The 26,441-nt window shown below is 38.6% G+C and overlaps 1 protein-coding gene across 2 annotated transcripts in view; it reads right to left on the reverse strand.

Annotated features, from left to right (window-relative positions):
* Positions 1 to 26,441, reverse strand: part of ARHGAP10 (Rho GTPase activating protein 10) — a 138,567-nt gene that overhangs the window by 17,173 nt on the left and 94,953 nt on the right. For both annotated transcript variants that reach the window (XM_064416692.1, XM_064416691.1), the window contains 2 exons: positions 17,562 to 17,712; positions 2,658 to 2,820 (listed from right to left, as the gene is read on the reverse strand). In XM_064416692.1, the coding sequence (XP_064272762.1) occupies positions 2,658 to 2,820; positions 17,562 to 17,712 (314 nt within the window). The remainder of the gene's footprint in view (positions 1 to 2,657; positions 2,821 to 17,561; positions 17,713 to 26,441) is intronic.

Here is a 26,441-nt window from a genome sequence, read left to right on the forward strand (position 1 = left end):
TGTCTGCTCCACACAGAGCTTTCAGAGAAAATCTAGCATCAGGCAGACACACACACTTACAGACATGAAAACCAACAGCTTAACGGGGCTTCAGAATGGCACATATGTGAAACATCACCTTCAAGTTACACCGTATGCACAGCACATCTTTAAACACTGACATGACAATTGAGCAGTCAGAGCTTTGTGAGATATTTCAAATTGGTGGCAAAGCCCTTGCTCTCTTGGCTTCTTTCACCACTCTGGACAAGAAGCTTCTCCTAGAGCCCATCAGGAGGTGAGGATGTATTTGCTTCCATTTGGTGCTCACCTCACCATGGTGGAAGCTGTAGCTCTTGCTTTGGAAGGTGGGGACAAGGAAAGGGCATGCATCACAAAAATCTCATCCAGGAAACATCATGGTGACAACAGCTATCATTCTGGAAAAAAACAAGCTTCTTCTTTCTTGAAAACAAATACCACAAAAAGTATTCTTGCTTTCCATCACGTACTCCCACTTAGAGCACACTACTGGTGTAAACCAGCTCTTGGAATATCTGACACATCTTGACCCACAATGCAACATCCCTCCCCTGGGAAAAGCTGCAAGCAACTCTTCTGCCATGAAGAAGTCACCATCATCTTGTTGACTGCATAACTCCAAGTGATCGATCTCTGACAAGTAACACCCATGTGTTATAAACATCAGCAGGAACTTGAGAAACCAGATCCTCTGGTATAATTCCATCTCCCCTAAACTCACTATGGCATTTGCTGTAGCTCACTGAACACCTGCAATACCATTTGAGAGATGATACTGTGGATTTAAGAATTCATTCTTTTCCCAATTTGGCTCAAAATACAAAACATTTTGAAATCCTGCACAGACACAAAGGTTTGTTCTTCACCTAACTCTAAGGTTGGTTTATCTTATGAGAACAGTCTACAACCAACAGCCAGTGGTACATTTCCTGGAGCTGTGAGAGCTACCAGAGCTACGTTCTGCCATCACTACACTGGGGCTGCTCTATGTTTTGGTTTGGGTTTTATTTATTAAGGCAGGGCCCTCTGAGTCATCCGAACTAAAAGGGGAAGAGAAGACAATTTGAGGTGAGAAACAGAGGAAAAAAGCATGCAACGCTCACAGACTATTCTGTCACTGTCCAGGCTTGTTACAGAGGTAGCTCTTAAGCAGGCTTCACAGACAGGCGAGTGGAAGAAAGAAACTACTTTTGACAAATTATCTAAATGCACATACCATACACCTTTATTTTTTTCCTTCCAAAGAGAACTCTAAGTACTGTTTCCAACTGAGCAGAAAACCTCAAGCCATCAAGTCAGGTTTCCAAACACCAGTGCAGAATTATTTTTGATGAAAATTAACAAAGAAACAAAGCAAACAACAAACAAACAAACAAACAAGCAATGTTCCTTCAAACACCTGAAGTTCCCAAACTCTCTGGATAAAACCAACCTTTTTATTAAAACCTTTTATTCTCTGAAGTGACATTATCTCTGTCCTGCTAAACCTGTGTTCCTTAATTAGCTTTCACTGACAGTCCGGTTTTATACCAGCTACAGCATCTTTTCCACACATGCACCTCTCTTTGGTAAGTACAATTTGTTGCTAATTCTACTCACTTCTAGAGGATAGTACAAGAGGATAACAGAAGAGTAACTTCATACCTCTACTGAAGAAACAATGTTTATGGAAAATACCTATAAATCTGGAATTCTGTCAGTACATATGAGAGGAAAAAAATGTTCTAGTTAATAAACACTCAAGTCAGCAGTTTATTATTAATAATTATTCTATGACTATCTATATATTCTCATGTGTTACATACATATACATATATTTCACACTTGTTTCATCACCAGAGCTGGCTACTCAGAATACCATTATGGAAAATATTTGTAACAGATCTTTTCTCCAGACCTGCTCCTTCCACTGGTCTTGGCACTAAAGGCTGGAAAAGTTTATCTTGATAGTGGTTAAAGTCTGAATGAATAGCAAACCAGAGAATTCAATTCAGGTTCAACTCTGATTTAAAAACAAGTTATGGTCAGCTTTTTGTGTATCAAACCTGAAAATGTCTTAGAGAGTCAGGACTAACATTTCAACGTCAATATTTGCTAAATTCAAGTCACACTTAGAAAGTGAACACTTGCAGCATCTACAGAACGTGACAAACTGCACTTCCATTGGAAACCATGCACCTAATTTGTTAAGAAGAGATTAAAAATAATAATGTTTTTAGACAATAGCATCTGAGCACAAAATCATTGCAGTGTGTATATCCAAACCCAAAGCTGGCCCCAAAATCTTAGCAATGTAAGTGTACCTTAATGTTTTCTTTAAATAAAACTAGGGTAAAACATCATATAGAGAATAACTTACATAGTCACTGCTTAAATTTAAAAAAAAGTTAAAAACATTTAAAATGTTGTAACAGGAAAATGAACTAGATTTCAATAGAACAAGACCACGTTTTTTCCTACAAGCATGCAAGTAGGCTCTAAGCTCCACCACAACACAAACACATCTTTTTGTAGCAGAAGAAAACAAACACAATTATATGCAATTTCTAAAAATCACTCCTCACCCAACTGAAAAGGAAAATGTGTTTCACAATGATACCAGTGGAAACATCCTTACTTAATATTCAGTTACTTACAGATTTGTTGTCCAGCTTGCAAGATCTCCGCTGTCCATGATAAGGTGATTTCCATCCAAGAGCCCAAGGGGGCTGCTGGAGAATGCAGGTGTTGGAGACTGGGAAGAAAGAGAATCCATGCTCCCAGTTGGGGTGTCTTCTTTGGGAGAGCTGTGACTATCAGCTAGGAAAGAGAGAACAAGTCAGGACAGTCAAGGAATTATCTCATAAAACCAAATAATCTGCCTTGGAGATAATGTCCTGAAATATGTAAGAGAAGAAACCTTTCTGTTCCATCTCCACTGGGTATTTTGGAGGACAAGAAATCTCCCAGTATTTCCCCAAAAGGTATCGTTGCACAATTTCCCCCACTGTTCTCACCAGGCTTTCTTCACACACAACATATTTTCAGTCCCTTTTCAGTTGTGTTTTATGTGAATGAAATGCTAAATTTCAGGGAAGTGTTTTCAGACAAAGGCAACACTTCTGATAAGAAAACAGCTTAGGCTATGCACATTTGCACGTCTCCCTAAAAACACAATCTCTAAAGATAATTTAACATCCATTTGAGGAAATGAGTGCTCTCAAATACAATAAGCACAGTCTTCTCAAACATGAAACAATGACATTTAGAAAGGTCAGAATAAGCAAGAGATCTCTAACAAACACACAAATACCCAAAAATGTTACTTTTATTACTCCTTTCTAATGGTGTTACTTTTAAGAGAGCTCACTGTATTCTGTTTGTTTTCTTAGGCTACTCTTAGGATATCACTTGAGAGGCAACATATTCAGATGTGATTGATTAGGAAAACATTAAAGGAATAGCGTTCCTATCCCAAGGACCACAAGATAAAGTTACCAATGTGTCAGAGCAGTCACTGCAAACCATGCTGACACATCAAGCCAAACAGCACGTTCATAACTGAAAAGCTAACCTTCACCCACATAGCCTTTTCCTTTCAATCTTTATTTTTTAAACATCAGCTGTACATTTCAGAAATTCTAAAGGAGGTGCGTGAAATGAGGATGTTTGCAAGCATTAAAGTATCCAGCACAGCTAAGCCAGCAGTCTCAAATGGGACCTGTAGCTGTTTTCAGCATATTAATATTTAACAGTAATAAGGATCAGCCACCCTTTACAGAATTCCTTGTATCCCTTCCTCCATCTATCCTATTCCCAGTAGCACTCATAAACACAACCCACAAGCCTGCCAAATAACACCACCAGAAAAGACTAGAGTGGATTAGATACCAGTGTCCCCACCATCCCTGTAAAAGAGTTCTGCTCTTTTAGGGCCAAAAGTTTTTGTGGAAAAAAAATTAACAACTATGTCCTGACACAGCATCAAAATACTACAATCAAAAAAAAAAAAAAAAAAAAAAAAAAAGCTGTTTGAATATTGTGCTGTCTTGACAAGTTATATCTCCCATATATAGTAATATACAAGATGAAGTCCCATACCACATTACTTTCTATTTCTAAATTCATTAGCATCTTCTCAGGGAACAACTGAGCTTAACTCTACTCCACCAAGCTAAGCACTACTGTTGCAATGATTTCATTTAGGATTTTTTTCTTAATTAATGAAAAGTGCAACACAACAACAAAAAATGTGGACAATGAAAAGCCACCCTTGATGGATAAAATCCTTCTCATAAGTCTATCACAGCCTCAATTTCTTCTGCTACAATAGTTCAGAGTTAGCAAAGCCCTCAGCTGCTTCCCCAGCCATCTCATCCTCACCCCCTCCCAGCAGCTCTGAGAGAACAGCTTCCCTAGAGAGTAAAATGACATACAACTGAAAACAGTGAAATGATAAAAGTGATCATCTGGAAATTTCTCCCCAAGCAGCTGCTAATTTAAGGATCTAAATTAGCCCGTAGTACCAAAGTGTGATATGCTCTGAGGAGGAGAACATTACCTAGGAAAATGAGTCACTTGCACTGTGGCCCAATCCTGCTCACCTGGCACCTCCTCACTGCACCAAGGCCATGGTGCTGCTGCTTCACATTTGCATAACATGAGAATCACAGGAGAGCCAGGTAAAAACTGATTAATTACATCTCATTTGCAGATGTATGTGTCACAGTGATAAACATCTGAGAAATGAGACAGTGGTACTGCAACCTTACTCCATAAACTCCTTAGAACTAGAGTTAAGTCCTTTCAATTTATCCCGATTTCTTTTCAAAGCAGTACTAGTAGCACAGTCTAGATTATCAAACCATATACACCATATTAGGAGGCCACATTTACCTCAACCATTCACTTAGCATTACTAAAACACACATTTGAAATGAATATTAATCTGGTGCTTAATATCACAAATATGACCAGCTCACAGCACCTCCCTACAGAAAGCGGAGGATATTCTGTTGAATTGTTTCCCAGAACACACAGAAGAATTTAAAAAAACCCCAAAACACTGAACACTTCAGTCACGCACAGCAGGGTCAACACTGGAGACTGTAGTATACAGGCAATTATGTTTGACATTATCTTAAATTAAACTGTGTGTTAAATCTTTCCTCAAATTTTACTTCTTCCTTCCTGACCTGGAGTTTTCTCACAGTCTGTACTGCACTGAACTCCCACAACTAAGACTGGGTTTTGAACACTAAAAACAAATCAGGTATTTAAACAGGAAAACTCCTGCTAAATTCTATGGGATTAAGTAAAAACCCTCTAAAAACATGTTCAAAGACACTTTACATTTCTGATGTCTTCTGTTATCTTCTTTTGTAAAGTAAAACAATATTTTTATTCAGGAAGCGCTGATTCTGTATAACTGCAAATACAGATGACTAATGACCATCTAGCACATTTTCATGATTAAAAACATGATTAAATATATGCTCCAAACCTAAATCCTCAAAATATAGGGTCGTTGCTATGATTCCAACAGCACAAAGATCTCATCCTGTATGTCAGTACCAAAAGTTCTGGTAACTTCAGAAATTATAGTAACTCCTGTACATGGCAGAGGCAACAGAACTGTGCCTCATTATCTCTTCATTCAGCTTAATAAACTGCTTTTGATTAATGCCCATCTCACACTGGGGTCAAACTACATCTTCCATATAGTCATTGTCCGAAAACATCAGCAGATGATAAAGGGAATGAAGAATCAATTGGTTACTAATTAACAGTCTTGCCAATCAATGCATGCACCTTCAGTTTGTTAGGCTTTATTTTCAGGCATGACCCATGTAATATGCACTACTAATTATTATATTACCCCTCATATCAGATTTTTGTGCTGTGTGACAGTATTTCAATGATCCCTTTTTAAGTTTTACACCGAATCTCTTACTGGGAGGGATTTTGCAGCTTTGGAATCACATACCTGTTTTATAAAGGTGTTACAATTTCCTGGAGCTCTCTCTGAAGAGGCTACATCAGATGTGATTCTATGGGATTTTTCTGTGGTTCCATCAGAGTGATATTAAACATTCATTCCACCGTTTACTCCTACTCATAGTCCCATTTGTACATCCAGGGCTGGCACTTGTTTTAGCCATTAAATTAATAATATGATGAGTTGATTGGCCTCTGTAACCAACAGACTTAGCAGAGTCATTGTTTCTGAGAATGTGCTCCTTTCTATAATTCTGGGCTACATTTTCCCTCTAAAACCTGTACATTTGTTTCTCAATACAACCACATTTATTTTGTGTGAATGGGTGCAGCCACAATTCCTACTGCCTGTCATTATTTGCAATTCTCCTTTGTCCCATGTGCAAATATATTGTCAAAGATTTGTATTTACCTTTCTAAATACTGCTACTTCATCCGCATTTCTGCAGTTGCTTCAAACTTCTTCAGCAAGATACAAGATGTTTTAAAAATTAACATTGCCAAGCTATACAACCCCATGACCAGAGACCTTTTTTCAGACAAGTTAGGTGACTTTGCATTATTCAAAATATTCACCTAGCAACAGACCTACCTGTGAACATCTCTGCTTGATTACACATTGATTATCATACATAAGTTCTTTTTGACACTTTTTCAGAACTTGTAACATACATTGACTTCTAGCTATTTCCTCTTTTTCCACCCCCCTGCCCTTTTCCTGTAGTTTGCTTTGTAGAACCAGTAAAGACCCTAAGCTACTGGAGACTGCCTTTTAACTTTTGACATGTTTTGTTTCTTTAAGTGTGTGTTAAGGACATTGCTGGAACTGAATCAGTTTTATGGGTTTCCTTTTACCTCAGAAGTCAGGGGCTCCTAATATTGAAAGTCCAGTATTTTTTCCTCCTCTCATTCCTCTTTATCTCCAGCAATGTTCTCCAGTGAGCAGCATTGTCAGGTCTCCCACTCCTATGAAAAAGCTGACTGCCACATTGGACTGACAGGTCCTTTCAAAGAGGAGCTCCAGAAACTTCCTACTCTTCTTTCCTACCACCTGAATTCTAATAAGCTCTTACCTTATAAAACATGCAAGATGTGACTGCCTTTAAAGCTCATTTATATTATTCTTTGAACATACAGTCTGGTGTTCTTGGTGCCTTCACCTTCTCCTTCTAAAAATGTCAATCCCCCTCCTTTTTCTCTCATATTACACTCATTTTTGGGTGCCAAAGAGTGCCTGAACAGATGAAGGACACGAGGGTTCTCAGTACAAAAGCAGTAAGTCTGTATGACATCTCACAAATTTCTGTCAACATTCCAGCCATCAACTCTTCACCTTCCCTTCGTCATATTTGTGGGAAGGCTCTGAATGCCTTTAGCTTGGCCATTTTTCTAGAGCTGCCATCAAACTGCTTCTACAATTCATGTCCCATCCTACGCAAATAGGTGTAAGAACCAATTTTACTATCAAGAGAGTTAAAAACTTGTTTCACATTCTCACCACCTTTTGCATACTATTTAAATTTTTTGACTGCTTGGATCCTTTTAAACTGTCATGTAAATTAACTTCTTGTTTCACTGATCTAATCACAACACTCATCCAAGCCTTTGAGCTTTCACTGTGCCTCTGCAACAGACACTCTCTGCTCTGCCTTTATGGCTGTTCATGGTTCAGAGCAGCCCCATCTAGAAAATAATAAATATCTTAGGCTGATCCCAACAATTTACTGGTGTGTCTAACTGGCACTACTAACCCCTCAATTTCTAACCCAAAAATCCTTCCTCCTTCCCCCCCTTTCCTGCCTCGTGTCACCCTTTCTCATAATAACAGATACCCCCAAAGTACCAGCACAGACTAAGACCTTCCTCATATCCAGCTTTTCTCTAGCAAATACATAAACCCCCAATTCCTTCTGCTTTTTATCTGAAGGAGCCTCAGACAGTAAAAGCTCTCAGACCCTCCTTACCAGAAATCTGAACTAAACTTCTACCTAACTGAGCATGACATGTCTCCCCACTGCCTTTTTTTTCTCCTTTTTCCATCTGGCTAGTCTAAGAATATTTTTTTGTTGGCATCCAAAGTTGAAAAACAACCTCCGAAATACTTTGGCAGTGTCAATAATCAGATCCTTACTTTACTCTGAGAATTCTAAATAAGAAAAAGTCATTTGTATTAAGGACCATGAAAAGCAGAGAGTTAACACTATCAGTTACTTGCTTAAGTGACAGTTTTCTTCCAACTTCAGCTTAAGTAAACTACTGAATTACATGATTTAATGTTAAAAGCAAGACTAATCTTTAATGTCAACAGTACAACCAATGTCTACAGTTTAAAGGTAACTAGAGAATGAAAACAGTTTATGAAAGAGAATTTTTCTGGAGTAAATGAGGGCTACGTGACTGTTCCTGTTGAGATATACACAGAATACACCAAACAGAACAGTTATGTATGTTCTAAATGGTCATTGCATAGGCAAATCATGCTAAAATAAGAGGATCAAAATCCATCTCGATTTTGACACAGACAAGGGATGATGGGGACAGTTACTGAGGAGAGCAAGTTAAGGATGTTGCAAAATCCCTGTTGCCACCTTCAAGTCTGCCATTTTCTGCATCACCAGGTGAGGAAGCAGCAGCTGAGCTGCAGCCACCCATCCACCCCCATCAGCATCACAGCTGCATCCCACTCTGAGACAACAAACATTCCTTCCCCATAAATAGCTAATGTCCCACAATAATCCAGAAGTTCAACCAAGTAGAAAGTAGCTTTGCTCTTACATTAATTTGTGGGTATGTACTGTATTTTCACTTTAATAGAAATCTCATAGATCAGGGACAGAGAAAAAAATATTGGTATAAATATCCTTGATCAAGCAAGTACTTACTTCCAGGTGTTAGATCTTCAACATCTACAGAAAACAGACACAAAAAGCATAACCAAAGTTTCTTCACACAGTTAATAAATCTTTAAATGATCCCACGAAACGGTGTACCAACTAGTCTGGAAAGGATTCAGCCATTCCTGGAAAGCTAGAAGTAACTCCTCTGGAGAAAGTTTTCTGTGATAGTTATCAGAGGAATCTGCAGTCAAGAAGAGCCTTTTCAAGATGCAGGGCTGCCCCTTTATTCACTGTTTACTGTACCACTCATCCTCTGGTAAATTACACCAAACACCAGGGGAACTCAGATATTCTTCTACTTCTTCAAACTTTAAAAAAGTTTTCTGAATTAATGAAGCCAAGTCATCTGTTTCTCAGTAAATTAAGAAGCTGTGTACTTTCATTTGTCATGCCACTAAAACTCAATTGTTTATTACCTCCAGACCACAGAAACTGCTTTTTAAACACATTTTAAAACACATTTCCAAATCAAGGTGAAAGCTTGATTGCAAGCTAATAGTGACCTATTATTTGGTTAAAAAAGTAAGCATAGTGAATACTAAAACTAAACAAGAGAGTTATTTCAGTGCTCCTGAATAATGGGTATTTTGGAGGTCAAATTCCTGTAAAAACTCAGAAAAATAGATTTGTACTACCACATTCCATTATCCAAAAGCACCCAGTAATAACCCTGGAGTGTAGCAAACCCTATACAATGCAGCCCTGCCCTGGTATGCAGCTAGTTCTTACATAAATTTAGACATCATAGACTCATCACAGCCTCAAGCCAGCAGAGCAAATGGACAGCAGACAACCCACATTCCCATCAGTTTCATGCTGTCACACAGAACACATGGAGCAAGAATCAAATCCCTGCTCCAGCTACTTTTTTTTCTCTCAGACAAAATAATTAACACAATTATTCGAGCTGACTACGGTTTTTCCCAGATAAAGACCAACTTTGATATATTTTTCAAATGCGTGCATGTAGCAGCATGTGTATGTTAGGCACAAAGTAGCTTTGCTGTACAAAGGTTGTTTTCCCCGACTCCATAATGGTTCAGATACATCAGGAACAGGAGGAAGCTGTGCTAGACAGAATTTGCCTCAAGACTGGATGATGCAACTCAAGAATTGTGCCAAAAGGGCCACAAGGTGTTTGAGTTGGGCTTAGGAAAGGGAAAGAAATGCACTCATCTGCAAGTTAATTAGAGGCAAGTGGAGTTTGGGGACCATCACCCTGTCCTAGCCTCCTCCTTTTTGATTTTTTTTGTCCGTTTTTAAAATGCGAAGTTTAATTTTTAACAAGCATCTTTCTAGAGATACACTTACCCGGTATCACTAAACAATTAACCTGTACGAATTAAGCAATTATTTCAATTAATATCCCCCTTACTGCAGGCCATCTTTCAAAATCAGAAGAAATCCTGCTCAAATTATTTTACATCAATAAAATCCAAAAGACACATAGCCTTTCACTGAGCAAGCTAAAACTAAAATGGGTAAAGAATCCACATTTATCCCTCAAGTTGTGGAAAAACAGTTCAAGACAGTCACAGATACAATGTTGGGATATTAATTATATCACTTAATTGAATTTTGAAACAACAGAAATCACATACAAGCCTGCAGAGGGGTTCCTCTTTTGATTTGTGTACACCACGATAACAAGAGCAGTATCTAAACTCAACAATTACTCATTTTTACCAGAGCTGGCTTGGCAGGAAACCACACACGCTCTCCAGCCTTACCAGCCTGGCCAGATGCCATCCAATTTCATGGCTGAAAAATGCAATGATGAACTGAAGCTACTTCCTGAAAATCCTGACAAATAGTAAGATAAACAGACTGTCCCACTGCTTCCATAGTTTTTTTGGTAGCACTGAGTTTGGGTTTCCACCAGTCCAGGCAACATTAAGCTATGGTCCAGGTTTGTACTGAAACATACAGGGGAACAGCTCTAGTCTAATCCATGAGAACTCTGAAAAACCAGAGCAGATCAAGAAGGGGTACAATCACCAGACCTAAAAGTTCCCTAAGTCAGAAGCACTTCTTAAACAACATCAAAAACTCCAAGTCAATGAAAATATTATTCCATTTCCTTTTCTGTTTGGCTGGCAATTGAGGCACCAATAAGCTGGAAGATGTGTCTGTAAGGGTGCTTCCACCCTCAGAAAGTGAGGTGTTCAAAAGTTCTTTCCCTGAGCTGTCAAACAGGGATAACATCATGCTATTGTCTCCTTTTCTCTTGCTATTAAGTTTGCTTTACTTGCAGTCACTTCCTATGACTTCTGAAAATAAGTTTCTCACCAATAATTCCACAACCTGGCCAATGACAAGGACTAACTGCACCACACTGTGTATCTGATGGGTCTCTCACAAGAAAGCCACTCTGAAATATTTTCAGTGTGCTGCTGACACTTGGCTGTGCCTCCTTCCTCATTTTTTTCACCTCTCTCCTTTTGCCATAACAGTCACTTCAGTAGAGGAATGGATCAAGCAGGATAGGTATGGCTTGTTAAAAAAACTACTGAAAACAAGATAAGCAGCCCTTAGGGGAAGTTTTGTCAGTTGTTTCAATTGAACATCCAGGTGACAGGTTTGTTGATCTCCCCTAAGAACACCTTCAATCTCCCTGTTGGTTCAGCAAGTCACAAAAACAGCTGGGAAGGAAAAGTGACAACAATGTAATTCACCTTGCACCAAGTGCAACTTTCAAAAGAAGAAAACAGAAAATTATAGAGAAAAAGAAGAGCAAATAGGACAAAGACTTCCAGAAGCTAATGGACAAACAAGAAGACATTCTTTTCTGACTGAATGAAAAACACTGATGGAGTGGGAGCAAAACAAGAGGAATATTTTCTAACTTGCATATCAGCCTTATAAACATTTCTCCCCTGCAAGATCACTGCTATTCTTGTCACCAGTGAAGAGAAGCAAGAACATGTGAGGAAACCCCTAATTCAGTGCAATGCATGTTCTCATCCATAGGAAGGTGACTGAAGAGCTGAAGTCTTTGTTCTACTTACACTCTTGTGTGCTGGGTGAAAGAATTTACTTTTACCAGTAAAGGTTGGCCAGGGCACAGCTGGCATGTAGTAAAGATATGTCAGTGACTTCCATGCCTGGGATTAATGGCTTTTAGCATGCCAAATTGGCCTTTTTACAGCATTATCTTCCCCTGTATGTCTGTGTGCAGAAGGTAGAGAATTAGAGATGAAGGATTATTACAGAAGGTCAGAGATTTTTAATAATGTCTGGCCTCAAGGAAAGACTGGCCCATTATCCTGAACTTGCCATTCCTTCTTTCAATTCAGATTCTAGTTTTAAGTCTATTCAAGTTCCCTTTCCCTGCCCCCTGACTCCTGTTGTATGCATGTGTGTGAACACATGGATTGTTTACTTTGAACATTTCTACAGCCTCTAGATTTCATAGACTGAAAACAGACAAGCACCGGCAATGAAACTAAGGCAATTCTCACACCAACCATGAAGATCTGGTACACCTCATTCAACAAGATGTAAAAGTCAGGAGATGTTTACTACATCATGATACAAATTTGATTTTTGCTAGCAGTGCAGCAAGTAAACGGTAGCAAAAAGATTACTCACAGGGATAAAATGGACAGATAATGTATATTGTGCATGCAAAGTATGGACCCAAATTATTCTGTATCTCTTAAAAAAAAAAAAAAAGGCAAAAAAGTATCTTCTGTGGACGCAAAGCACTCCAAGCAGAAGTCAACTTTCTGATAGGAAAGTAGGACCCACAATTACATAAGAAAAAGCTGTACCTTCACTGGCAGTAGCTCAAAAAGACTTAACTTTGTACAGCACACATCCTACTCGGAGCCATCAGGTGGGAAAAGCTGTGGTGAATCACACAGAATTGCAGGAGCTACTCTTGCAGCAAGATGAAATACAAACTGTCTGAAATTCCACATGGCAAACAGCAGTCATCCTGATCTTCCCCTCATGACTAACATTGGTGCACTTATTTTGTGACAGCATAGCTGTGTTCTACTCAGCTGTTAACAATAGCTTTGTAAGCAAGTGTTGCAGGGCCTTATGGCTTTTTGATATGCCTATGTAGCTGCTTTTCTTTCCATTTCCCCTACTATGTGCCAGGTTACAGAAACACTTCCAAGCAGCAAATTCAGAAATAGAAAGAGTTCAAGGCCAGGTTTCACACCTGCAACCTTGCAGTTCTGGGCTATTTCAGCCCTAAAGACCAGTCTCATTATAAGTCCAAGGCTTCCTCTAACATCCAGGTTTTCTGTTCCGTAATTCCAAATGAAGTTCATGATTTTTTACTTGTATTTGGGGCAGGAAGGGATGGGGGAGAGAGCAGGGAGAGGGAATATTGCTATGTAGCCATTACACATATCACATTTTACTCTGATAGTGTAATTTAATTGAATGACACAGTAATTCATGCAAATTAATTTATCACCCAAATTAAGACACTGTCTCACTCCAATCCCCACAAAAAATCAAGACCAGCTACTTCTGTTCAACACTAACATACCATTCATAACTATGTGTCCTGAAATACTTCAAAAGGCAATATAAGTTAGCACAAAGTTTTGAATGGTTAAGTAGCAGTTCTAATTTCTAGTTCTTTTCAAATTCTGCAGAAGAATCTGTTTTCTAAACCACTATAAAACAGTATTTAATTCACAGCAGCAGCAGGCTATCAAAAACAGCCCATATGATCCCAGAGTGGGGGGATAGGACACAAATGCTCTAGAAAAGAACAATGCAGCCCCCCTTTGACACTAATGTGCTATGTCCACATATGTGCCAAGGAGAAATTTTGGCACCTAGAGAGTATTCAAACAGAATAAGGCATCAGCAGGCCCTGTGGCTTGAGGTGTATATTCTGGTTTGTTTAGAAAACAAGTTGTTCTGTAGTTGGACAAAGTGCTACGCACGACCCATTTCTTGACTCCAGGTGTGACTTATGCAACTTGTGCTGATTCTCTGCTCATCCTGGATGGACTGCATTACACTGCCTACCTTACAAAGGATTTTTCTTCCTATATTGCTCTAACGGCCCTGCAAAACTTGTTCAACAATCTCTAAGTCTCTGGCACGGAAAAAAACAAGAAAAAGAAGGCAACAAACAAACAAGAGAAATCCCAAACCTGTTGCATTTGCTACAAGACAAGAAAGATACATTAAAATTTAAATAAAATTGTAGGGGAACAAGATTCTAAATCTGCATTGCCCTCTAGGAGAAATGTAAACAGCAATCTCCTCTGATATATACTGACTGCCCAAATGGAAAATAAAGAGCCAATGACATGCTTAGAACAGGATAAACAACTCCCAGTTCTAGCTAACAGTCTTTCCCTGTCTGCATAGAGAGACAGAGGCAATGAAAAGGCATTTCTACATAGCTGAGACTGTAAGTAACAGGAGTTTCTGCACTGCTATTCATTATAAAGTTCATTCAGATAAGTGATGGGGAAAGAAGAAAGCAATTTCCATATATTAAAAAAACCAAAACCAGCAAAATAAATTCTAAAAAGCCATAAAAACACCCCAAAAACAAAACAAAACAAACAAACCCACCACCAAAAAACAAACCCTAAATCTTCATTTAGAAGGCTAGAAAACTCTGGAAATGGTCCTAATGTAAATCTCAGACAAATCTGCATTTTGCTGAAACAAGAACTTTGGGTCTAGGCCATATATGAAAGTAGCTCAGAGTTCCCCATTAGGTCCAGTTCCACTTAAGAAACTAGGATGTCAAAAAACTTCAGAGGAAAAATTTAGTAACTGGCTTACCACAGAGCAAAGAAGATAGAAGTTGAAAGAAAAACAGACAGCATCATCTGTGACTTAAGTTGGTCTTTCAGGAAACAAAGATCCTCACGGTAGTAAACATAATCCTTGAATTGTTTGCAAATAGGTTTAATCATCTAATTGCCATGTACAAGGAAGGAAAATCTATGCACTATCAGAATTCAGTACAGCTAATTACTAGAAGGCAAAATAAAGATTTATATCAAACATAGTGTGTGTTCTTCAGCTATTATATCTATCAATATTTATATATCTTACAGCCCTTTCTGGGTGGTTGCTGCATACATTTTCTGTGCAGTCAAGAAGCTTCTCGACTGCAAACGTGCTTTTAAAAAGAAACCTGGCCTGAACCCTGCATTTCCAATTCAAGCAGTGGATTCTGAAGCCTGTTAACTCCCTGGAGCAGCTGATAGCTAAAGACTTGTTTCCGCTTTTCTAACAATTTCCTGGTTTGCATAACAATCCTAAAAGAAACACACTCAAGAAGTTTTCCAGCACAGAGAGATTTTGTCTCCGACACAGTTCTAGTTTCAAGGCATAGAGAATATTTATATACAATTACCATAACTTTAGAGATATATTTGTCTACAAATATATTTACATATAAATATGTATCAGCTGCTTGTTTAAAAGAAGATTATGATAATTTTGCCATATCCAGGAAATACAAAACACTGGCTTGTGCCTGGTGCTTAACTCATGCCATTGTGAATAAGGGGGGGGGCGGGGGGGAGGGAAGGGGTTTAATGTTTAATTTCCTGTTAAAAACACACACAGGATAAAATCTTCCAAAGAGCAGTTATAAAACATGCATTTGTTAGCCAAGAAACTAGGTAAATATGGAATGAAGCCCAGGCTCACTTCTATTCCTTCACCCCCTCTGCAAAGAAGAAAGCAACTGAAGGCCACGCAGTGTATTTGGAGGCACTGAGCTCTACTCAGGGACTAGATAATTCATGAGCCTGGCTGATCCCCACAGCCTGCAGCCACTGGGGCAGTGGCTCAGAGCGTGCAGTGACACAGCTGGGCTGGAGGCACTGCAGCGCTGCATGTGCGTGGCACACGTGCCCAAGAGCCATTGTCCCAACCACTGCCCACTGCCCTGGCACAGCGGGCTGGCTGAACAAGGAAAAGAGCCAGGAGCATGGGGCCAGCAGCCACCAACAGCCTGAGGATCCTGCTACCTTTGGGAGTGGCTTTACAGACCACAGAAGGTATTTTTTCAGCAGTTACAAGGGGAAATGTTATTGCCAGATCCCACCCAAAATTCACCTGCAGCCTTCGCTATGGGTTTAATATGTACTATGATGTATTAGGCAGTTCTGCAGTTCAGCCCACTACAAATCCCAGACAAGCACCAAGGTTCTGCATGAGCTGTAACTATTACAGCCTTTAACAACCCCAGCTCTTTGCCAAGATGCCCAAATTAGACAAGAATATGGACTGCATTTAGGCAAAATACACTCTTTATAACAGTTTTCAACAGTAACACTGTATTTTTTGCCCTCAAAATAAAATAAAATAAACCACCAACTGCTTTTTGTCTTCAGTGTTTGGGTCAAAGTCAACTCCTCAGTGCAAACCTTACTCCATGGAGTTTGAGAAGTTGTGGTACTTCTTGGGTCCTGCTAGGATTCACATTCAAAATTAGATGTGAACAGCTCTGTGAGTGGCTTCAGTTTAGCTTTGTTTTTCAGATGAGGATAAACTTATTATTGCAGATGTAGCTCAAGAGCTTTCATAGCTTTTGGGAGCATATTATTCAAATTAACACATCTTAAGCTTTTGAAGCATCTTCTAGTCAAGGCATTTAGTTTCACATTTGATGCAAGACAGACACAGATTTCATATCTCTCTGGTGAATCAAATCCGATGGCAGGAATGCTGAATTTCTTGCTGACTCTCTGCAAAACTGGCTTTGAAACTATAAACAGTCCTGAGTTTGTTTCTAAAAGCTGCACTTAACAGCTGTTGTAGGTATTTGTGTTCTTGCCTTATGAAACCAACCACTGTTAACCACTAATTTAGTGACAGTTCACCAGTGAATCTCTTACTACTGCGTGATTCCAAAACCTTCCTGTTTACTTTCACTTGCTGTAACTGAACTTTGTACCCTGATCCCATGGCTCTTCATGTGAAAAGACAATTGGCAAAAAACATTAGGAAAGAGAAAAGGAATAGGGTGGAGAAAAACTGTAACACAAAATGAGCCCTGACTTGCCTCCTCAGTACTGTACCTACCCCCAAGCAACGAAATTTCAGGAAAATTATTATGGTTCTGGCCAACAGTCAGGATTCATCAGATGTTATTATACACCCTCTGCCTCACTGTATGTTGCTACTGCACAAAAGGAAGACTTTTTTTTTTTTCATTGCTTTTCAGTGGTAAGGCAAGTTGACAAGTATTTACTGCTAGTTACAGCAAGGTATTAAAGATTCAAGTGAAGTAGTGGTATTCTCCAGTGCAGTGGTGACCTGAGCCTTTAATCCAGATGAATTTAACTGTAAAGTGCATTAGCTCTTCTCATAAAAGATTTGCTTTAATTTTAGTTCTCTCTCCATTTATCTTATGGCTGTGTAATCTTCAGTAGAGGTCAAAGAGATTTCCCCAAAGAAAGAGGAGCTGCTTTTTTTTTAGAGGAGAAAAGCATATTTAAGACAGTCCGTCCTACTTTTAAACCTAAGTCACAGGACAGTACTCCCTGCTGTCCCCTCTCTGCAGCTCTCCTTGCTTCTTTGCATGTTCCAAAGCAATTAAACCAGCGTGCATGTGCATCCACACATGTATACAAATGAAACATGAAATGAAAACACCTCCTGGAGATAGGATACACAGCCCATCTGATGCAAGGACTGAAATTATTACTAACATCTTACCATCATCCAACTCCAGGCAGAGATTGTAAACAGCCAGAGGCCTCTTAATACGCTGTCCTTGTCTTCTTGACTGCCTTGGTGGGGCATTTGGAGGAGATACTGACATAGAGATTGGCTCAGGGAAAGTAGCATCAGGCAGGGTTTTGAAAATCTGCAATCAAGAACACAAAGGGTGTTAATTATTTATCATGAAGAGCAACCTGTGTAATGCAACTGTAAACCATTATCAAACAACATTTGTTTTGGATTTCATTCAAAGGAGACAGGAGCCAAAAAATCCATTCCTTCAAGTTTGGGAGTATGCTGTGGGTTTTTAATGAGTGCTTTAAAAATAAATAAATAAATAAATAAATAAATATAATATGGAAATAACCAATAGCACTATCTACGCATTAACCAAGCTGCCAATCAGTTAATTCAAACACAAAACATTTGCAGCCACACTTACCAGCTAGGATGAAGGGGAAGGAGAAAATGAAAGACACTAACTTAGGAACCAGTAACCAAAATGCTCTATAGCTTTAGCTAGAACCTATAATTTTTCCAGAATACCCATTTTAATTTTCAAAGCTTGTGATGTCATTATATCAGTCACTTTAATTAAAGAAACACCACACTCTTGAAGAAAGCAAGGGGAAAATTTTGTGGGCAGGGGTTTTTAGGGAGAAATACCATAGTAACAAACCATGTGAGAATTTATTCTGTTAACTATTAACATTGAGACAATTTTATATTAAATACTGACATTCACAAATATGCATATAAAAAGGATTGCATTTGCTGTCATAATTTTATCTTTTGAGTCACAACCATCAGCACATCACCACTCCCCACAGAACACCACGCCATTTCTCTCTGAATTAACCAACAGCATAGATTCCCTGTACCTGACAGCACTTTAACTGTCACACGAAGGGGACAGTCTAACAGTGCTGATTTACTACTAGAAATTACCAGTGTACTGGCATGCAGTTTACCAGCAGCCTTCTACAAGTGATCATGGCATTAACAACTTGGCTTCATATGTATTTCAGCAAAGACAAAGAAGCAGATAAAGGAAAACACAAACAGGAGCTGTGTAAGAAAACTCCTGTTTGTACAGCACCTCACAGCAATGCAACACAGTGATATAACAAGATGTAATGAAACAGTGTATGATGTTCTTGTGCTCTGCAACTGTATAATATTTACTATAAGGACAAGTGGCAGAGGAGAGCTGTAATCAATATTTAAGGGAAAGCATTTTATAGATTTCTACTTTTTATAAAGTAGAAATTCATGCAGAAACTATAAAGGGACAACACAGATAACACATTTTTGGATAATAACATCATGTGTTAGGTGCAGTATGACACTAAAAGCCAGACAGGTGAGAAATAATGCCATAAGCATCCTGTAGTAAGGCACTCAAAACACCACGTTAAAAGTTCTAGAGACCCTAAATGTCATCATATCCTGGCCTGCTAACCCTGAATATTAAAGTGTAGGAAGAAGATGACCCAAGATCCCATGTATGCATTGACTTACAGCCATTTAATCATCACTTTGGTATTGGCAGGTAGAAGACTGTGCTGTACAAAATAATCAAGAAAGGACGTATTCCACAAAAAGAGTGGAGAAATTATCATAGTCCCAAAACTGGGCAGCAGTGGGCCAGAAGCCCATGTATGGTGTGCACAGAAAGCTTCAATGGAAACATTACCTTCCTTTCCAGTAAGTGAATGTTGCCATGGGGGAGGTAAAAATGCTCTAATTTAAAGTTCCCCATCCCAGCATTAGGAAAACTCTCCCCCTTCCTTCACATGCCTATGAACAAGGGACTACGAGAGAGCGCCAAAACAGCACCTCTCTAAAAACAAAATGTTTACAAAGAAGAGAGGAAGCTGTTCAACCTGGTTCTCCCCAGTACAGACACAGCGGCACTCTCAGGCTGTGACAAAGCTCTAGTTGTGCTCAGAGTTCTAAAGCCATTTCTTAAAACATGACGCAATATATAACAGTGAAATCTAATGCGCACCTCCACGGCACTTGGCTGACAGTACCACACTGCCCCCTTATGTGTAAATACAAGGCTGGATTGAGCAGGTTTAGGGATAAATATTTGCTTCTGAAAAATTCAAAGGTACCAAAAATTGAAATGCCATCTTGCCCATGGACTAAGCATTGCATTTGGGCTCCCTGGCAAACAGCTCTCTGCCAAGAGGTTTCAGCATGTTGTTTACTATGCCACGTTCCACAGCTGTGTTTATTTCTACAGCCTTATCCACTGATCTTTGCTGAAATTAGTGATGGTGAGAAGAACAAGTATTTCCCAGGAGCACTTCATAAGAGATGAGCTTTCTTGTATGCTTCTAGGTGACTTGCACAGGTGGCAGTGAATTTCTTCAGTGGTTGTTTTTTTTTTGTCTCTCACAAATATTGCAATATACTCTTCCAAAACTATTATAATGAGAAATTAGGAGTCACAAAGGCAAAAGACAAAAGGACTTTTTTGCTCTTTCAAGCAGTTCATAGTTGTGTTCATCTCTACTTTGCTATCTTTTTATGTCTTTTTAGTAAGAAAATAAAATCCAGCCCAGCCCTAACTAGACATTTTTCAGCAGCAGCAATCTCTTTCTGTAGTAGGCCAAAGCCTCAGCTCATACTACAGTTTTGCAAAGGAGAGGCATCTGAAAAGCAAGGAGAACATCAACCTCTGCCTTCAGAATTGCATATACAGCATATTTCTTGCTTTATTTTCACTTAAATGGACAAATGTGTTTCATCATGGCTTGGATATTTGTCTGCTGCACTGACAGAAGCACTGCTAGGTCTGCCTGAGAATGAGGGGATGGAGAGCTGCTTTATTTAAGCTGTGGGGAAAAAAGTTGGTTTTGATTTTATTCAAATTTGCTTCTAACCTTATTAACTATTTAAGCATCACTGAAGATAAATGTTTCATGGCTAATAAAAGATGCCAGCTGTGAGTGACCTGTTGTCAGAAGCCCAGTGCATGCACACAGAGGACTGAATTCAACATCACACAGACAATATGAGCACGTGAAATGGCCCCAGCAGCGCTGTGTGCTGGCCGACTTGCACAAAAGCAAGTCAGCATGGGACCACGGGTGAGCAAGTTTAGGAGTAGTCCTGCACTACAAGCAGCTGCTATCAGATGCACGGCAAGGCAATCACACATATCCAGTCGGAGGGAAACTCTCTCAAGGAAGAACAGATTGGAATGTGCTATTTAAGTGATGATTGTTTTGCTACTCAAAAAAACCACACCTCCTGAAGGTCAGATCTACCACTACCACTCATTTGGACTGCAGAATTCACCACAGCTTAGACTAATTCCTGTAATAAAGACAAGAGTGAGGTATTCTCATTGAATTACATCATTCTAGAAGTGATAAAAATATACTAAGCCAGCCTCAAAGTTTAAAGACTTCACAGTCATGTCCAATGTTAACACGGTTTTTGACACTGTGGTCAAACTGCATGAGATTTATAGATTATCAGTTCTCTACAACTTAGTTCTCAAAAGCTCTGGCATCCTGCTATTGAACTACCTGGGAGTAAACTCTGAAGTTAAGTGTAACAATTTACATTTGGGAGAAGACTAATATATGCAGCACTCAAAATTTTAATCCTGCAACAAATCCCTCTGTTAGTCAGTCCCAGTTCGTCCACTATGTAAATGGTTCTTTAGGTCTGATCTTATATGAAAGCAAAATTTCAAAGTGCACACTGAATAAACCAGAGGATGAATCTCCGAACCTGCAGCGTAAAAGTTACAACAAAAAAGATGAAACTCTGGTGGATCAGTTTAAAACTCTAGTAACTCTGACCTATTTCTCTCTCTATGTAGGAGTATAAAATGGATATTTTACAAGCCTAAACAAACCACAAACCATCTCGAGCATACAGCACTAATAACAGCTCTGTCTAGAGCAGTGAGCCCAAGATCATCCCCACACAGAACCATTCCAATTCCTAAATCTGTGTCCCACAGTGTCTATGGCAGCATTTCTTCAGAGTAATGAGCCAAATTCAACATATTATCGTACTGTATTCTACCAGCAGATCCACATGGCAGCAGCCCAAGCAATTTTGCCAGATTCCCCTTAATCTGCAACAACAGTGTTGGACTCTAGATCCTGAGCTCTTACGAGAGCCGATTTTAGATACTAAAAAAACCCACGGCTGGGAGGATTTACCTTGGCTTATTCCACAAGTTTATGACTAGATGTATAGCTGTACATGGAAATGTAGATTAGATTCTGCTGCTACAAGAGAATACTGATCTGTTCGTTTTGGTCTCAAGCAGAACTAATTAATGAATTTCAGTATGTTTGCCAGGAATTACTTTAGGAAAAGACCCAGACATCAGGTCATCTCTGTCTGCTTTGTTTCACTGGGGTAATTAAAATTTCCTCTAAAAATCAGTGGGAAGCAAACAGCAAGGACAGAGCGGGATGAAAAAGAGGGGACAAAAAACTGGAGGCTTAGTAATAGAGCTAATGAAGATAAACTTACAAGAAATCAGCTTAATGCAGTGCCATGGTTTTGTTTAAAGAAAAAAGCCCTATCACCAAGCACCTAGAACATGCATCTATGTCCTTGGAATACACAAAGACAAACCAGAGCACCAGAAGTCACTGTGTAATGCAAAGGAAGCTAGAGCATGCAAGGTGATTCCAAATTCTTTGGAATTCCACTAGTGGGATAGGCTTCACTACTACATTCATATATTGTGGAGAAGGGTATTTCTCATTACAAGAAAAACATAAGTTTCTATTTGGGCAATTTCCTACAATACAAATTTGATTTGCCATTGTTAAATAAAAGATACAAACACAGACACTTCCAATAAAGTTTACTGACCAATATAAAACACTATCCAGCTGTGGCACATGTACTGCTCTCCCCTTACACATTTTGTCCCTATGGTACTCCTTGCATTTCCATGACAACTGGCTATAATATATGCTGATCAAAGAATATTTTATACATTAGGAGTTAACAGGATAGTGCAAGAGGAGCTTATCACCATGGTCTTTCCTTGACTTAGCTTCTTTTCAATGTAAGGCAAGCCCAATTCAGGTTAAACCCAGCAATCTGCAGAACACCAAAATCATATATTATATTAGAGACAAAACACTAAAAAAAAATGCCATCTCTTTGTGGTTCACCGAGTGCCTTACTCAGATTAATTTTCAACATTTTTTTCCTCTTAGGATAATGAAGACAGTGGTCATAGCCTGCTTTCTGCCATTTTCTGAAACCAAAGCAATGATGTCTTTAATGTCAAATTACAATTTTACTGTAGATATAAGCATTTCAGAAATTGAAAGGTGAAAATAAGCATCCTAAAACACTACTACAATAGTTCAGCCACTAATTATAACCACTAACCACTAATTGCACACTAATTGTAATCCATTTTTTAACAGTAAAAACCACATTCAATAACATGAAAAGTTCTAGGGTTTTTATTCCCTATTTGAAGGGATTACAGAAGCTAATTTGAGTTATTAAAAGTTTAATCATAATAGAAGTTACAAAATATCAACTTCTAGAGTGCTAGGACAAAAGTTTTATTTCAAAACTGATTTCTGCACCAATTCTAACGATTTTATAAAACTTCCAGAGTATTGAAATATTTTTTAAAATACCCTTTGTTTGTAGTTTCTTACTGGTTCATATTTTTACTTTACTATTGACAATGTTAGAACAACATGTTACATTCCTGGTTTTAGTCAAAATATCTATTTCTTTTTCTTGTTCACAAACACAATTCAATAAATAAAAACTACATGCATTAGGAATTCTTGATATCTAAACAGAATATGTGTTCAGTGTGCAAAATGTGATTAAAGTTGATTATTCTAAAATTCGTATTCAATATTTTTTAAATGTTTACAAAATTCTCCAAAAAAATTATCAGCAACTTCATCAGAGTTCTTAAATAACTTACCTCCCAAATGTTACCATCATGTCTACTCCAATACAGGTGTGCCTACCTCAAATTAGTTATCCTGTCTTTTGCACTTTAACACTTATATACTGTAAAATATGATTTGCTGTGCACTGCTTTCTGTGAGATTGCACAAGATGCAGGTTTTCTGAGGCTTTGGATTTGGAGGCTTGCATTCCACTACAAACCACAAAATGCCTTTATAGATTATTCACAATCATTATATTGGGGGTGAGGGGTATGAATTTCAGATGTCGAGCTGAAAACAACCTGTGGCTCAGTCTCTAGAGGGCCACCAACCAGAGACCATCAATAATGCTCTTGATGCTGCCTGGCACACACTGTTGAATTACAGTGCAACTGGAAAGTAACCAGGTGTAAGTCAAAACAAGGAACAGGAATCATCCTTGGCTGTGAGCCAAACCACAAAGGTCTCTAAATAAATAAATTAAAATTGAATCCATCCAAGACAGCCTTTTGTTCATTGCAAAGACATCATTTGCTGGGCCCATCTGCCTGGCAGTCGGACCACGCCTAACTAATGAAACATTGAGACTCAGCATGCCCGCAAATCCCTATAAGCAATCTCCTTCTGACTGGATTATCTGCTGTCTCCTGTTCTTATACAAAAACTACTACAGATCTGGACAATCTGCAAGCTACAAGAATGACAAAAGAACCTAGGGAAGTTTCAGACAGACCTGATGTATCAGTAGGCTCTAATAGTCACCCATCTGCCCTGATTGCCTCGAACTGTGTAGTGCAAATTTTGGGATGTAAGGAAGAACCTAAAAAGCCTGCAAACACAACATTACAATCTAGAGGACAGCTGCAAAAGAAGGGGGGGGAAAAAAAGGAAAACCATATCAAGGTTAAAAACACATGTCCTTTGATCACTGGTGAATTATGAGTTTGTTGAGTCAGCCTTTCTATAAGTAGCACTCCTGATACAAAGACTGCAGCTTGCACCGTGTCACATCGCGCTCCACCTCTTAACAATTCATGAGAAGAACGCTCCTGATGCAGCCCATTCACTCTATCAACCAATCCATTTTAGCCATCGAGGGGAATGAGAGAGTTAACCACACACCAGGCTGGGAATACCTCCACATTTGTCCACTGCACCAGCAGGAACAGCAGGTTCACCTTCTCTTCTGTGCTCGCCTACTCTAACTCACACCAAGGAGAGTATTCTAAAAGGTTATCTTTCCCTGTTACACACAATAGCTATGTGTATCTTGTTTAGATACAGGAACTACTTAAAATAGCAGAGAAATTACTTAAAATTAAAATATTGAATAGTCCATCTAATTACCTTGATTTCTAAAACATTACACACTTCTCAAAGGAAAATAATGCAGAAGGAGAATGTTTGCATGTATTTTCTTTTACAAAGAGTGTGAGAAGTCCTAAGAAGATGAAAGATGGCACTTAGAAACCTAAGTCAAGACTCAGCCAAAACAACAACTATGGCCAAACATAGCACAGGTATCTCCCCTTCACTGGTAAAAATATGTATATGTAAATATATTTATATATATATACACACACACATATACATGTGCATATACACACAAAAACACCATATATACATATATATACACACATATATATAGACACATCTATTTTACTGCAGATTTTATGAACAGATAAGAGTACAAAAACCCACATTTTACCCCCTACCACACTGTCACCAAGCAAAGCACCAGAATGACATGACAAGATCTTCAAGATTATTGCAAATTACACTGTTCCAGCCGCAGCCAACTTTGCAGCCTCATCAGCATTTTCTTTTTCACAGATATCCTTGTTGCCAGTACAAGGAGTTATACCATCATTGCTTTTTCAATTATTTTCTGCTCATTGTTTTTGTTAAAATACATTTTTTACCTTGCATTATGACTACAGGCTCTTTGGAGGTGCAGAACATGCTGTTCTATTGTATGTCTAAACGAAATATTGATGCTTTATTAGTGCAACAAACATGCTCTTGAAAATATTGGAAATAAAAGTATTATCAGCTGACTGCCATGTATTTTTAATACAAAAATGGTTAATGGTTTGAAATACACTAGCCCTTCTGGTAAGGCAAAAGCTTACTAGAATTCCAGAGAGTACATGCAAAACATTATGTCACACAGTGTCTGCATAAGAATTTACTTTTTAAAATTTTCAGAAGTGCAACAATTTTTCCCCTCTTTATGTCCCTTGCAATATTTTACAGAATATTTTCTTTTACTAACAAGATTTTATTTAAGAACATCCATTTTGGCTGTCTCCATAAGGACTTGTCCCTTGCTTCCTCCTCCATACATGCAAGCACAGCACCCTGACCATCAAGACTGAAACAAATATTAGTCACTTGAATTCCACTGCTTTATCATCCTTTCTCTTTACTTAGGAACATGGCTTGTGGGCAGCACAAGATGAGATCTCTATCACTTTGAAATTTTGCATGAAGTAGAGGGAGGTTCCCCCAAATTAACTCAAAATAAGCTAGGAAAATCAAGAAGTCAGAAATCTATATACTATTTCTATGTGCCATGCATTTGTAGTGCAGCATCTCAGCAGGTCTCTTCCACTCCTGAGATCATGACTTTTGTTTTGATTTTCTTTTTTTAATATAATAGGATTTCTCACAGTGCATGTTTTGTTTCTTTTGGACGAGTCTAGCAGCATACCAATCCAGGTATTGATCCAGACTGCTTCTAATATCATCAACTGCAGTCACAAACGTGAGTAGAGATTTGATATTCAGTCTTACTATATGCATAGACCACATTTAGAAAACTGGAGTCTTTTAAACAAAAAATAAAAATATTTGTGAATTTACTACCACTTGTGTGTGTCTCACATGGTAAGGCTTTATGCTATCTACAGGGCAGAGAAAGGACTTAAAAGAGTTTGCTCACACTACAATG

The sequence above is a fragment of the Passer domesticus genome, chromosome 4, assembly GCF_036417665.1.
Source record: "Passer domesticus isolate bPasDom1 chromosome 4, bPasDom1.hap1, whole genome shotgun sequence".
NCBI lineage: Eukaryota > Metazoa > Chordata > Aves > Passeriformes > Passeridae > Passer > Passer domesticus.